Source organism: Ascaphus truei, chromosome 1 (genome assembly GCF_040206685.1).
Source record: "Ascaphus truei isolate aAscTru1 chromosome 1, aAscTru1.hap1, whole genome shotgun sequence".
NCBI lineage: Eukaryota > Metazoa > Chordata > Amphibia > Anura > Ascaphidae > Ascaphus > Ascaphus truei.
The window spans coordinates 349,984,883-349,998,263 of record NC_134483.1 but is presented as its reverse complement, the minus strand read 5'-3'; the positions used below and the strand labels follow the sequence as shown (position 1 = coordinate 349,998,263).

Genomic DNA, 13,381 nt, shown 5'->3' with positions numbered 1-13,381 from the left:
GAGAGGGGGAGAAGAGAGAGAGAGAGAGAGGGAGAAGAGTGAGAGGGGGAGGAGACGAGAGAGAGAGGAGGAGGAGAAGAGAGAGAGTGGGAGGAGAAGAGAGAGAGAGAGGGGGGGAGGAGAAGAGAGAGAGAGAGAGAGAGAGGGGGAGGAGAAGAGAGAGAGGGGGAGGAGAAGAGAGAGAGGGGGAGGAGAAGAGAGAGAGGGGGAGGAGAAGAGAGAGAGGGGGGAGGAGAAGAGAGAGGGGGGAGAAGAGAGAGAAAGGGGGGAGGAGAAGAGAGAGAGGGGGGAGAAGAAGAGAGAGAGAGGGGGGAGAAGAGAGAGGGGGGGGATGGAGAGAGAGAGGGGGAGGAGGAGAGAGAGGGGGGGGAGGAGAAGAGAGAGGGGGAGGAGAAGAGAGAGAGAGGGGAGAAGAGAGAGAGAAGGGAGAGGGGGAGGGGAGAAGGGAGAGGGGAGAAGGGAGAGGGGAGAAGGGAGAGGGGAGGGGAGAAGGGAGAGGGGAGGGGAGAAGGGAGAGGGGGGGGAGAAGGGAGAGGGGGGGAGAAGGGAGAGGGGGGGAGAAGGGAGAGGGCGGGGGGGAAGGGAGAGGGGGGGGAGAAGGGAGAGGGGGGGAGAAGGGAGAGGGGGGGAGAAGGGAGAGGGGGGGGAGAAGGGAGAGGGGGGGGTAGAGGGGAGAGGGGGGGGAGAAGGGAGAGGGGGGGGAGAAGGGAGAGGGGGGGGAGAAGGGAGGGGGGGGGAGAAGGGAGGGGAGGGGGAGAGGGGAGAGGGGGGGGAGAGGGGAGAGAGGAGATAAGATACATGGGGGTGGTGTGTGTTCTCTAGCAGGGTTTCTAAGAATGTTACTGTGTTGCTTATGTGCCAATCGATCTTGTCTAATAAAAGCTACAACTCCCATGATCCCCTGCGTGTGAGCATGCGCAGTAGAGCATAGGGCTGTGACCCGGATGTAGTAGGCAGTGAAGTGCACACAGATAGTCCCGTGAGAAATGCAGAGCATCTGTGAGTGATGTAGCAATGCGAACTCACTTACTGTGCTGCCCTGTCTGCAACAACCCACCCACCCGGAGATTTCAGGGACAAACCCGGAGCCCGGAGAAGGGGATGCCAAACCCGGAGTCTCCGGGTGAAACCCGGAGAGGTGGTAACCCCGTCAATAGTTAGAAAGACAGGTAGGGTCAAGCTTGCTGTTTTTGAGTAATGGTATGACTGTTGCATGTTTGAAGGAGGATGGAAAGGTTCCAGAGCAGAGGGAGGAGTTAAAATGTGTGTGAGCATAGGGATTATAGTAGGAGCAAGAGGTTTTAGGAGATGGGAGGGAATGGGGTCAAGAGGGCAAGTGGTAGAGGGAGAAGAGGCGATCAACAGCGACACATCCTCCTCTGAGACAGTGGAAAAAGAGTCAAGGAAGGCAGGAGGAGAGTTAGGAAGAGGTGTAGGATGGGAGGAAGGAACAGAGGGGATGTTCTGGCGTATGGATTCCACCTTTTCCTTAAAATAGTCAGCAAAGTCCTGAGCGGAGATGGAGGAAGGAGAGGCAGCTGAGGGTGGTTTGAGTAGAGTATCAAAGACAGAGAACAGTCGGCGTGGGTTAGACTTGTGCATGTTGATTAGTGCAGAAAAGTAGGCTTGTTTAGCTTGCGAGAGGGCAGAGTTGAAACAGGATAGCATAAATTTGTAGTGAAGGAAGTCTGCGAGAGTGTGAGACTTCCTCCAGAGGCGTTCAGAGGAACGAGTGGAGGAACGCAGCATGCGCGTGTGGGAATTTAGCCAGGGTCTAGGGTTAGAAGGGCGAGGGCGGCAGAGAGAAAGCGGGGCATGTAGATCAAGAGAGGAGGACAAGACAGAGTTGTAGTTCCTGACCAGGTTGTCAGGGTCTGTAGCAGAGCTGAGAGGGGAGAGGGAGGAGCTTAAAGTGGACTCAAAGTCAGGTAAGTGAATAGAGCGCAGGTTTCTGCAGAACCGGGGGGTAGATGGAGGTGGAGAAGGGGAGAAGCGAGATAGAGAGAATGAGATGAGGTGATGGTCAGAGAGAGGAAAAGGGGAAATGGAGAAATCGGAGAGAGAGGAGTTTTTAGTGCTAGTGTTTCGGGTTCCAAGATGTCTCTGGGTAATGCTGCCAGGTTGGTGCTGCTTGATGCGATGCTCCTTCCACCATCCAATTAAATGAGTAAATCTGTAGGAAGCCAGCACAGAACAACTCCTCATGGCTCAGTATGTCTTAATTCAAATGATATAAGGTTTCAAATATGAGATAAACACTCACAAATGATATTCATTTTTTTTTTTTTTTTTAAAGCCCTTATAAAGTCTCTAGCGCATATCCCAGTGCCTTCATTCACCTCTGGGTGTCCCTCCCCCCCCAGAAAAACACGAGAGAGAGAGAGAGGGAGGGAGAGAGAGGGAGAGGGAGGGGGGGAGAGAGAGGGAGAGAGGCTCAACATAAGCACTCTGGTGTACAAAAAAATCTAAATGTGTTAATACAAGCATCACAAGAAAACATTCAAAACATTTAAACAGTCCCCAGTATCCTCTAGGTAAGAAATATGTAGCTGACACCTAAATACATCCACTGTATAATGAAACTATGATAGCCAAATGCTTAAGTGATTATGCAGATATACAATATAAACTGCAGGGTGTAGAGGCATGCATGAAGCCTCCCACCACTCTGACACAAGCAACCTAATGGAACAGGAGCACTCCCTAGGTAAAGCAGAGCACTGACACACAATAGGTGAAATGAAGAGCAAACAGGGGTCAAGGAATAGTGATAAATGTAACTATAGTGATAATATATCCTGCACTAAACAGACAAACTCCTATGTACTGCTCTACATCATGATGTAAAAGGTGAGGATCTATAAAGGCATCAGTCCCACGGTCAGTAGAGTAAAGCTGGAATAGAGAGTAAAGCTGGAATAGGGGTTAAATACTTAGCCAGAGCAAAGCAGTTGAAATGTGAGCAGCTGATGGTCAAAGTTACAGGAACGCTGCCATATTGTCACCTGGTCAGGTTACTTCTCACAGTGGTTCACAGAGGAGCAGGTGTAACAGCCATAGGGGGTACTGAGTACACACAAGGAAGAGCACAGACCCGCACGTTTTGCAGTACTTTCCTGCTTTCTGGAGCCATTCCCTGTTATCCGGAGCCATTTCCTGTTATCCGGAGCCATATTCCAAAAAACTTATTTAATTAAAAACGTATTTATTATTTCATTAAAAACAAAGTAACAACTTATTTATTATTGAAAACAACGCATTTTTGGAGGCCAAAAACCTTTAATTGCTTTCAACAGTGACTCAAAGACGTCCTCGTCACCCACGTGCTGCCTCCAAATTAATTCGGCCAAATATGACTCTAAATGATAACGTGCTGTTCCTCGGTGTTCTTTGTTGCGCCATTGTGTATGAGGAGGTGGCAGGGAGGGGCAGTTACTGGTGTTAGGGGCAGTCCTCACTGTGTATTAGGAGGAGGTGGCAGGGAGGGGCAGTTACTGGTGTTAGGGTGGCAGTTATCTCTGTGTATGAGGAGGTGGGGAGGGACAGTTCTCTCTGTATTAGGAGGGAGGGGCAGTTATCTTTATTAGGAGGGTTTGAGGAGGTGGGGACGGACATTTTACTGGTTGGAGGGCATTAGGGGGTGTTGAGTGGAGGAAGTGGTAGATTTAATGTGGGTACTTTCCTGATAACAGGAAATGGCTCCAGATAACAGGAAAGTACCCGTTTTGCCACCTGCTTCGTCCGGGATCTTAAGGATAGTAACCAATCAAGATCTATTTGAAGTCACAACTCCCATGATGCTGGACCAATCAGAAGCTGAGAGCACTGAAGCAACTGTGCTGATACGTTCGTCCGTTGCTACTCCCCCTAGGGGGGTGGTCTTAACATTGGATCAGCTCAGTGCCTGTATAGTGATGCAGACAAAAGTTACTTACAATACACCACAGTAAAACGGACATATATTTGCAACACATTGAGTAACTGTTAGCATAGTATTCATAATATACTTGTAGCAAAAAGCCACATATCATTTAAAAAAAATGCTCTACTAGGACAAGAAAAGAGGTACGTAGTAAACAATTAAGGAATGATCAAACTTATATATAGTGAGTAGCATGGAGATAAAGGGCTGTATTTTTGTGTTTCAGATTATATATATATATATATATATTCTAGAATATAGAAGCAAGCGCAGACAAATGCAACCTTATATATATATATATATATATATATATATATATATATATATATATATATATATATATATATATATATATATATATATATAGAAAGCTGTGACGTGGGTCATATTTACTGAGCAGTTCTATTCCACAAGACACCTTTGAGCACTGGAGGACATTTTACAGCGTTTGACTTCTATTGAGTGTAGGATGTCTTCTAGTGCCGACGGTGCCTCATGGCAGAAGTCTGCTTAGAGATAAATGAATACAGGAATACTCAGATGACTTCTTTTGGTCACTTCATAAATTAATTTTAAAAAGAACGTGAATTTGTTTTTCTTAATTTGCAGTCACTGTTTTCTCTTAAAATAAAAAATGCACAATTTGATTAAATTGCAAATGGGAAACGCGCATTTTACTGTAGCGTGATAATGATAATTGGTATAATGCTGTGATAGCTGATATTTACACTGTACTGTATGTAACATTTGCTGAGTTTTTCCTGGGTTTCAGTAGCCAGCAAACACGTATAGTTTGTACCAATCTTACTGTATGCTGTGGTTTAAGTGGTGAAGCATTAGAATTACTCATGTTCTTACATCCTGATGACATTTGTTTTTTAAGTGTGGGAGTCTTACAGCTCCGGTACAATTCCCATACACATTCAAAACATAAACCTTTGCATGAGAAATGAAAGGTTGAGGTTTGTTCATGAAATCCAAACTTTCACGCCACATAACCTGTATAATACAGCTCTCCCACCCACTAAGGCCTCGTTCAGGGTCCCAGAGGCAGGAGTTGGAGGGTGGGCGGCAGTCTGCTGGGCGATGTGTGTTCATCCTCCCCAGCAGACTTTTCAGGAGTTGAGGAGGCGGGGAGGGGGCGGGGCTACAGACCTGAGGTTAGGGATCCAAGCTGCTGTCTTGAAATCATTCTCAAGAATGATTTCATTGGCTGCCGAGGTCCCAGTGACGCTGCTGCAGCTTCAAAAAATGACTTGGGTTGTTTATTGATTGAAACTGTAGCCAGCGTCAACTCCGTACTTCAGAGACAGGGCAGCTGCTACCCTGACAACCACTATTCAATTTGAATACATTGTGTCGGACGGCCGCACGCACATCAGCACGCCCTCCCTCCGAAGCCAGCACCCTGAACGAGGCCTAAAGCAGCAACATATCCCATCATGATGTCACTTTGAATATCACCGTGTTCAGTTCTGGAGACTCTCTCTCCTAAAGGACATAAAGAAATTGGAGCAAAGAACAGCTCCTAAAATGGACCTAGTATGTACAGCGTAGATCAGGGGTGCGGTGCACAAGCTGGGGGGCGTGAAATTTGCTAGAGGGGGTTCGCGGGCCTTTCAAAGTCCTTGCGCTCTTCCCCAAAGCATTTATATTAAATGCCGGGGATCGCGTAAGGCCTCTGTATGTTACTTACCTCGTCTCCGGCGGCTTCTGGTGACGTGTTGCCCTGGCAAAGCAACGTCACATGCCATCGTAATGTCAGAAACGCTGGAGACAAGGTAATGGGGGGGGGGGCAGGGCTCGAGCAGGGGTAGCGCAGACGAAAACGTTGGCGCACCCCTGGCTTAGAAGATAGAAGGGAGAGGGGGATATGATTGAAAGTTTCAAATATATCAAGAGTTTCAAGAAAGTACAGGATGGAAGCATACAGTATATCAGAGAAAGGGGTTATGCACAGAGGTTATGTTCTGAAAATGGAGGGTGGCAGGCTAAGTGGAAATGTGCGGAGCTGCTACTTTACAGAAAAAGTGGTGGAATAGCCTCCCAACATAGGAAGTAGGGGCTAATACAGTAAGGGCATAAAGCTCTCCTAAACACAAAAGAAAGCCAAGGATCAAATAGGGTTTGAGGTTTTACAGAAGCATGAAAATGGGCAGATTAGGTGGTACAAGCTGCGGATCTTATCTGCCATGAAATGTATGTTGCTATGTTGTTGTAGGTTTCTGGTGGTACAATAGAAGAACTGCTGGAAGCCTTGAAGCTTATGAATTACAGAGAAGCTATTGAAACCATTCAGGAATCACAGAAAAGCCTCGATAATGTATCCAGAATTACTTATAGTTCTTCTGAGGCATCAGTCATTACACAGGAGACGGGTAAGTTGTGTGCAAGACATCCTGTGTGAGAATGTGTAGATATAAATGGTATGTGTCACATCTACCTGGACCATTAAAAATATGCATCAACTTAAATTAATTAATAAAACTAAATATATACACACACATGTATATATATATATACACATATATATATAAATACATACATATACACACACGCACACTGGTGTGAAAAAGAAAGTACACCCTCTTTGAATTCTATGGGTTTACATATCAGGACATAATAACAATCATCTGTTCCTTAGCACGTCTTAAAATTAGGTAAATACAACCTCAGATGAACAACAACACATGACATATTACACCGTGTCATGATTTATTTAACAAAAATAAAGCCAAAATGGAGAAGCTACAGTATGTGTGAAAAACTAAGTACCCCCTTACTGCTTCCATAGGAATTAAGATGCTAAGTAGCAGACAGGTGCTGCTAAACAAATGCCCTTGATTAATTGATCATTAGCAAGTGTGACCACCTCTATAAAAGCCGAAGTTTTAGCAGTTTGCTGGTCTGGAGCATTCAGGTGTGTGTTAACACAATGCCAAGGAGGAAAGACATCAGCAATGATCTAAGAGAAGCAATTGTTGCTGCCCATCAATCTGGGAAGGGTTATAAAGCTATTTCCAAACAATTTAAAGTCCATCATTCTACAGTGAGAAAGATTATTCAAAAGTGGAAAACATTCAAGACAGTTGCCAATCTTCCCAGGAGTGGACGTCCCTGCAAATTCACCCCAAGGTCAGACTGTGCAATGCTCAGAGAAATTGTAAATAACCCAAGAGTTACATCTCAGACTCTACAGGCCTCAGTTAGCATGTTAAATGTTAAAGTTCATTACAGTACAATTAGAAAAAGACTGAACAAGTATGGTTTGTTTGGAAGGGTTGCCAGGAGAAAGCCTCTTCTCTCTAAAAAGAAGATGGCAGCACGTCTTAGGTTTGCAAAGTTGCATCTGAACAAACCACAAGACTCTTCTGGAACAATGTCCTTTGGACAGACGAGACCAAAGTGGAGATGTTTGGCCATAATGCACAGCACTACGTTTGGCGAAAACCAAACACAGAATATCAGCACAAACACCTCATACCAACTGTCAAGCACGGTGGTGGAGGGGTGATGATTTGGGCATGTTTTGCAGCCACAGGACCTGGGAACCTTGCAGTCATTGAGTTGACCATGAACACCTCTGTATACCAAAGTATTCTAGAGTCAAATGTGAGGCAATCTGTTCGACAGCTAAAGCTTGGGTGAAATTGGGTCATGCAACAGGACAATGATCCCAAGCACACCAGCAAATCTACAACAGAATGGCTGAAAAAGAAAAGAATCAAGGTGTTGCAATGGCCCAGTCAAAGTCCACACCTTAGCCCAATTGAAATGCTGTGGCTGGACCTTAAGAGATCTGTGCATAAACAAATGCCCACAAACCTCAATGAACTGAAGCAACGTTGTAAAGAAGAGTGGGCCAAAATTCCTCCACAACGATGTGAGAGACTGATAAAGTCATACAGAAAACGATTACTTCAAGTTATTGCTGCTAAAGGTGGTTCTACAAGCTATTGAATCATATGGTATACTTAGTTTTTCACACATGGCTTCTCCATTTTGGCTTTATTTTTGTTAAATAAACCATGACAGTGTAATATGGCATGTGTTATTGTTCATCTGTGGTTGTATTTACCTAATTTTAAAACCTGCTAAGGAACAGATGGTTGTTATTATGTCCTGATATGTAAAACCATAGAATTCAAAGAGGGTGTACTTTCTTTTTCACACCACTGTATATATACACACACCGGCCTTTTTGTTATGCCAACAGTGACTTAAGCTCTTCCCTTTTAAGTAAAAGGGATGAAGACATACTTTAAACACACATTTAAAAACTATCATTCTTTTACTCCATTATAATAAACCGCATTTAGGAGTCACTACCTTTTCAATATGGGATCTATTCATCAAAGTCTCCAAAAAAAACCCAGCACCAAATATATAAAAAAGGAATCTTATTGAATACATGGTTATTTTGTACCAGTTTTGAAATTGGGAAACTTTGAAGTTGAACCGTACTTCTAGACCTCACTTGTCTCCCATTGCCAAAGCATGTGTACAAAACATCTTTATCACCCATTCTAATATAGTAGCATTCCCAGACATCGATCAGGTTTTGCTCAGATGTAAATGGATCAATAATGAATGGCTTCTCTATTACTACACTCCAGGTACACAAGTAAGTTATGGCGAGTAAAAAAATGACAAAATCCCTCCACCGTCCATCATACAGCAATGATTAAAAAAAAAAAAAACATTTATGAGCACGTTCAAATGTCCAGTAACCTCTCCTACCACATAATCGCACAGCATACCAAGGATGTCTTCTCTCTACCCCTTTTGTATCTAAAGCCCTCTCCCGCCTAAAACCTCTCTCTCACTGCCCCACACCTCTTGAATGCCCTTCCCCTCTATCTGACTGGCACGCTCTCTATCCACCTTTAAAATCTGAAATCACACCACTTTAACGAAGAATATGGGTTGTTCCGTTGGCTGATACTTTACATCTCGGATGCACCGACCTTGGCCCCTTGCAGATGCACTTACACCCTCCTACTGTCTCTGTAACTTCTCCCTAATTACCACTTAGATTGTAAGCTCTTCGGAGCAGGGACACTCTTTCCTAATGTTACTGTAATGTCTGAAGTGCTTATTCCCATGATGTGTTATATTATTTTGTCACGTGTATTACTGCTGTAAAGCGCTATGTATATAAATGGCGCTATATAAATAAAGATATCCACTGCAGCAAAGGATTCTGGGTAATAACATGCAAATAAGCACTCACAGTGTATCACTTTTTGCTTCGTATCTGCTTTAACATTCATCCCTCTAAGCTTATGCATGCTGTCGCTGTACTGTGGAAGCTTTCTGTCACACTTATTTACTCGCCATAACTTACTCGTATACAGTACCTGGTTCATAGCCACCACCAGCTTTACATTGGAAAGCCAGTAACCAGCCTCACACTGATGGAACCAAATGGACAACACAGCTGTCTGTGAGTAGGTATACTGGCTTTGCACTTCTTTAACCCGGGCTTGGCTTTAAAAGCGGTCTCGGGCGTGTGAACGTGCTTATAGGTGTCCTTCATCCTTACCATTACCTCAATGGTATCTTACTTGTGTTATTATTTTCCTTTTGTGTATGTTTCTCCGTAACATGCCTATATTTCACGGGTGTGTTAATGCGATGATACAGCCAGCAGTTGAACATCTTAAGTTTCTTTATAACTCTTGGGGAAACATTTTTTGTTATATTTTGAGCTGGAAGATATTTCAACATCTGTTTTAAAGTCTTATTTTAGTTACTCCTTTTTTTCATTTTCTTTACATGCAGATACCTGCAATAATTCATCAGATGAACTCGCCTATGTCAAACAGCAGGATACTGAAAGCATGTGTGACAGTGGCGTGGAGACATCCTTTCAGAAGCTGAGCCTTTCATCTTCGGAATCTTTAAGCAGCAAGTCTCTGACACTTCCAAAGCTCCCTGAGGAGCAGGGGTCAGACGGCACTCTCATTTGCAACAATTGATGCTTACAAAAAGGACAATGCCAGTAGGCAGCATCTAAACATGAAGAGTCACTGCTTGCACAATGACTTTTAGTCTCGGCAGCTCAGAAGAGAGCCACGAGAGAAAAACACGGACAATTATAGAGACCGATGAGAAAAATGGAGACTGGGCCGAATTCAATTTAAAGCATCCTTTCTTATTGTATACGTATACATAGGCAGTGAAGAGTCACATACAATGAAACCAAAGAGAATGGATGTGTAAGCGTGTGGATGTGCCTCTTCCCAGGGGTTGTTTCACATGCTTCTGGGTCAAGCGGGCACAACGCATTGCGGTTGCACATTAACCGACTTTGGATCATATATTGGTGCAAATCCTCAGTGGAAGCGACGTGGTGTCACAGTTCAATGACATCAGAAAGATGAAACTGACTCCGAAAAAATTTACATTATTAAACTTCAACAAGGCAAATATTGATAATTTTCCCATGGCATATTTAAAACCATTTCTGGTGTTTACTAATCATTAAATAAATTCTGTTTGTGCCCTCGGTTTAATACAGTAAATATTATATATTTTTCCGTTTGTTAGTCTTTTTTTTTTTTTTTTATTGTGCATTTTTTAATAAAAGGATAAAGGCACACATGGCTGTTCACTTTTTTTTAAAATAATGTTGAATTCGCTATATTTTTAGGTTTTGCAGTCGTACCACAGGAACTGAGAAATATGCATTGAAAACCAGAGGTCCCCCGAAGAGCGGGCTGTAGACTTAGGGCTTGACCCCGCTGCCTACTATAGCGTCCGCTGTGGCGGACGCTGCATGGACGAGAACCCTCCCCTCAATGGCGCCGGGCCCGCTGCGAGGGGGGGCCGCCGCGCTGAGGCGCGAGCTACTCCTGCACTCGTGTCGAGCGATACGGCACGCCCCCCGGCGGTTCAGCCAATGAGGGCGAACCTGCCGGGTGACGTCATGGCCGCGCCCCCGTCACTCCCCCGCCACGCCCCCCCGGTCTCTCTCCCTGCAGCTCCCTGCAGACCAGGTAATCGGCTGCACGCGCCGCCAATCTCGCGGGCGCGCGTTGCAGCTGAGTTACCGGGGCCTTAGCCTTAGTTACTGCTCCCTGCTCAACTATATATGTGATAGGCCCAGGAGTAGTGAGTGATAGCACAATAGTGACAGTAAGTGATAGGTACAGGAGTAGTGACACTAAGTGATTGGTACGGGACTAGTGACAGTAAGTGGCACAGGAGTAGTGAGTAAGTGATAGGTACACGAGTGGTGACAGTAAGTGATAGGCACAGTAGTGACAGTAACTGATAGGCACCAGTGTAGTAAGTGAAAGGTATAGGAGTAGTGAGTAAGTGATGGGCATAGGAGTAGTGAGTAAGTGATGGGCATAGGAGTAGTGACAGCAAGTGATAAGCAGAGGAGTAGTGACAGTAAATGATAGGGACAGGAGTAGTGAGTGATAGGCACAATAGTGACAGTAAGTGATAGGTACGGGACTAGTGACAGTAAATGATAGGTACAGGAGTAGTGAGGTGTTTTAGAAATATTCTCAAGTAATTCTGCCAGGAAAATAAAGAAATGTTTGCAAAAGTAACAAAACGTTTAAATAAAAAAATAAAAAATCAACAAAATCCTTGAGGTAAGCCATGGCCTGTCCTATCCAAAGTAATGTTACATGCAAAAATACTAATTATGCTCTGAAGAAAACAATATTGACAACCAGTTTACTTATCCATGTATTTCAGTGGTACGCAAAAGAAAGTGTGTGTATGCCTAGCACGCGCATTTTAAGTGAGTCTTTTGTCACTGTTTTGTCACATAAATTGTATTTGTAATGGTGATGTTTTGATTTTTAATTAAAAACAATCAGTGCCAAAATGCAATGAAGTTTGACTTAGAATGTGTTTTAGCTATTTGCACTTCTATATTTATAGTAAATGTGAATTCCTTGTGTCAGTCTGACTGACTGTGTAGTAGGAAGTTATCTCCACAAAGCACAGTTCAAAGGCCATTTTCCCTGCCTATTTTACTTTATCTCTCTGCTGCTTTCAATACTTTTGACCACTCTCGTCTTATCCAAAACAAAGCTTAAGGCTCCGCTTATAGTGCCCGGCGACGCACCATCGCGCCTAAACAAATACATTGAATCCATCGCATGTGGGCGCGACGGAGCTGCCAAAAATTTGGAAGCCATTGAAATGTGATTTTGGGAGAGACAGTCGCCACGTGACTGTCTCTACACCAATCACAGAGCGCCTACTGAAGTGCAACTTTCGCCAGTGGCGACGTCATCAGTCGCGTCGCCGGCACTATAAACATGGCCTATCCTGGATCTCCTCATACAGTATCTCACACCATTCCTTTTTGTCTCCTTTCTAACATGTCCTAGCCCCCTATCGATCTGTCTGCTGAAGTACCTCAGGGCTCTGTTCTGAGGCTGCGCTTATGGTACCGGCAATGGCGACGCAACAATACAAATGTATTGCCGCCGTCGCGTGCGCTTATAGTATAAGTGAGTCAAGTCAATTTGATTTTTCCAGCGACCGCAGCCTGACTTCGCTGTCGCTGTCACTATAAGTGCAGCCTTAGGGCTCGAGCACATATGGCGCTTCGCGGCGCCGTGTGGCTGCATGCGTGTGTGCGCACCTCCGTCTGCTGGGCGATGTGTGATCATCCCCAGCAGACGGAATGATACGACACACCACGCCCCGACGTGACGCGCTCGGAGGAAGAGGGGGGAGCGGGCCGGAGGGAGCAGGGGGGCGGGCAGTCCGTGGAGAAGCCACTGTATTCCTCTGTTCCCCAGGCGCTAACAATTAGAGGCAAAGCTCTGCAGGGCAGGCGCTGTGCCTGCACCATTCACACATTCTTAGTAATACATTATAAAATTACATTATATATAGAGTAGACCGCACTCTCTAAAACAGCGGTGCGCAAACTGTGGGGCGCGCCCCCTTAGGGGGGTGCAAGATTATGTACGGGGGGGGCGTGGGCTGCTTGCAGGGAAACCTGGGGGCGGGCAGAGCTGTGCACGGTGCTGCTGCTTCTATGTCTGTGTCTTGCACAGGGGGCGGGGCTTCTCTCTGCACACAGACAGCCCCTCCTCTTCCTGTCTGCTTCTCGCACCAGTTTTCAGCAGCATGGGGGGTTGGGGGATCGGAGCATGTTGCCCCCCCCCCCAGGAGAAAGTGTGAGTGTGTATTTGAGTGTGTGTGTGTGGGGGGGGATTGATTTTGTGAGTGTGTGTTTGTGGGGGGGGGATTGAGTGTGTGTGTGTGTGGGGGGGGGATTGAGTTTGTGTTTGGGGGGGATTGAGTTTGTGTGTGGGGGGGGGATTGAGTGTGTGTGGGGGGGATTGAGTGTGTGTGTGTGGGGGATTGAGTGTGTGTGGGGGATTGAGTGTGTGTGTGGGGGGGAGATTGTGTGTGTGTGGGGATTGAGTGTGTGCGTATGGGGGGGGATTGTGTGTGTGTGGGGATTGAGTGTGT

General features: G+C 45.4%; 1 protein-coding gene across 3 annotated transcripts in view; it reads left to right on the top strand.

Moving 5' to 3' along the window:
* Positions 1 to 10,524, top strand: part of NFKB1 (nuclear factor kappa B subunit 1) — a 133,491-nt gene extending 122,967 nt beyond the window's left edge. For all 3 annotated transcript variants that reach the window (XM_075609067.1, XM_075609075.1, XM_075609057.1), the window contains 2 exons: positions 6,144 to 6,300; positions 9,707 to 10,524. In XM_075609067.1, the coding sequence (XP_075465182.1) occupies positions 6,144 to 6,300; positions 9,707 to 9,903 (354 nt within the window). In that variant the 3' untranslated portion in view covers positions 9,904 to 10,524. The remainder of the gene's footprint in view (positions 1 to 6,143; positions 6,301 to 9,706) is intronic.
* Positions 10,525 to 13,381: the final 2,857 nt, after the last annotated feature.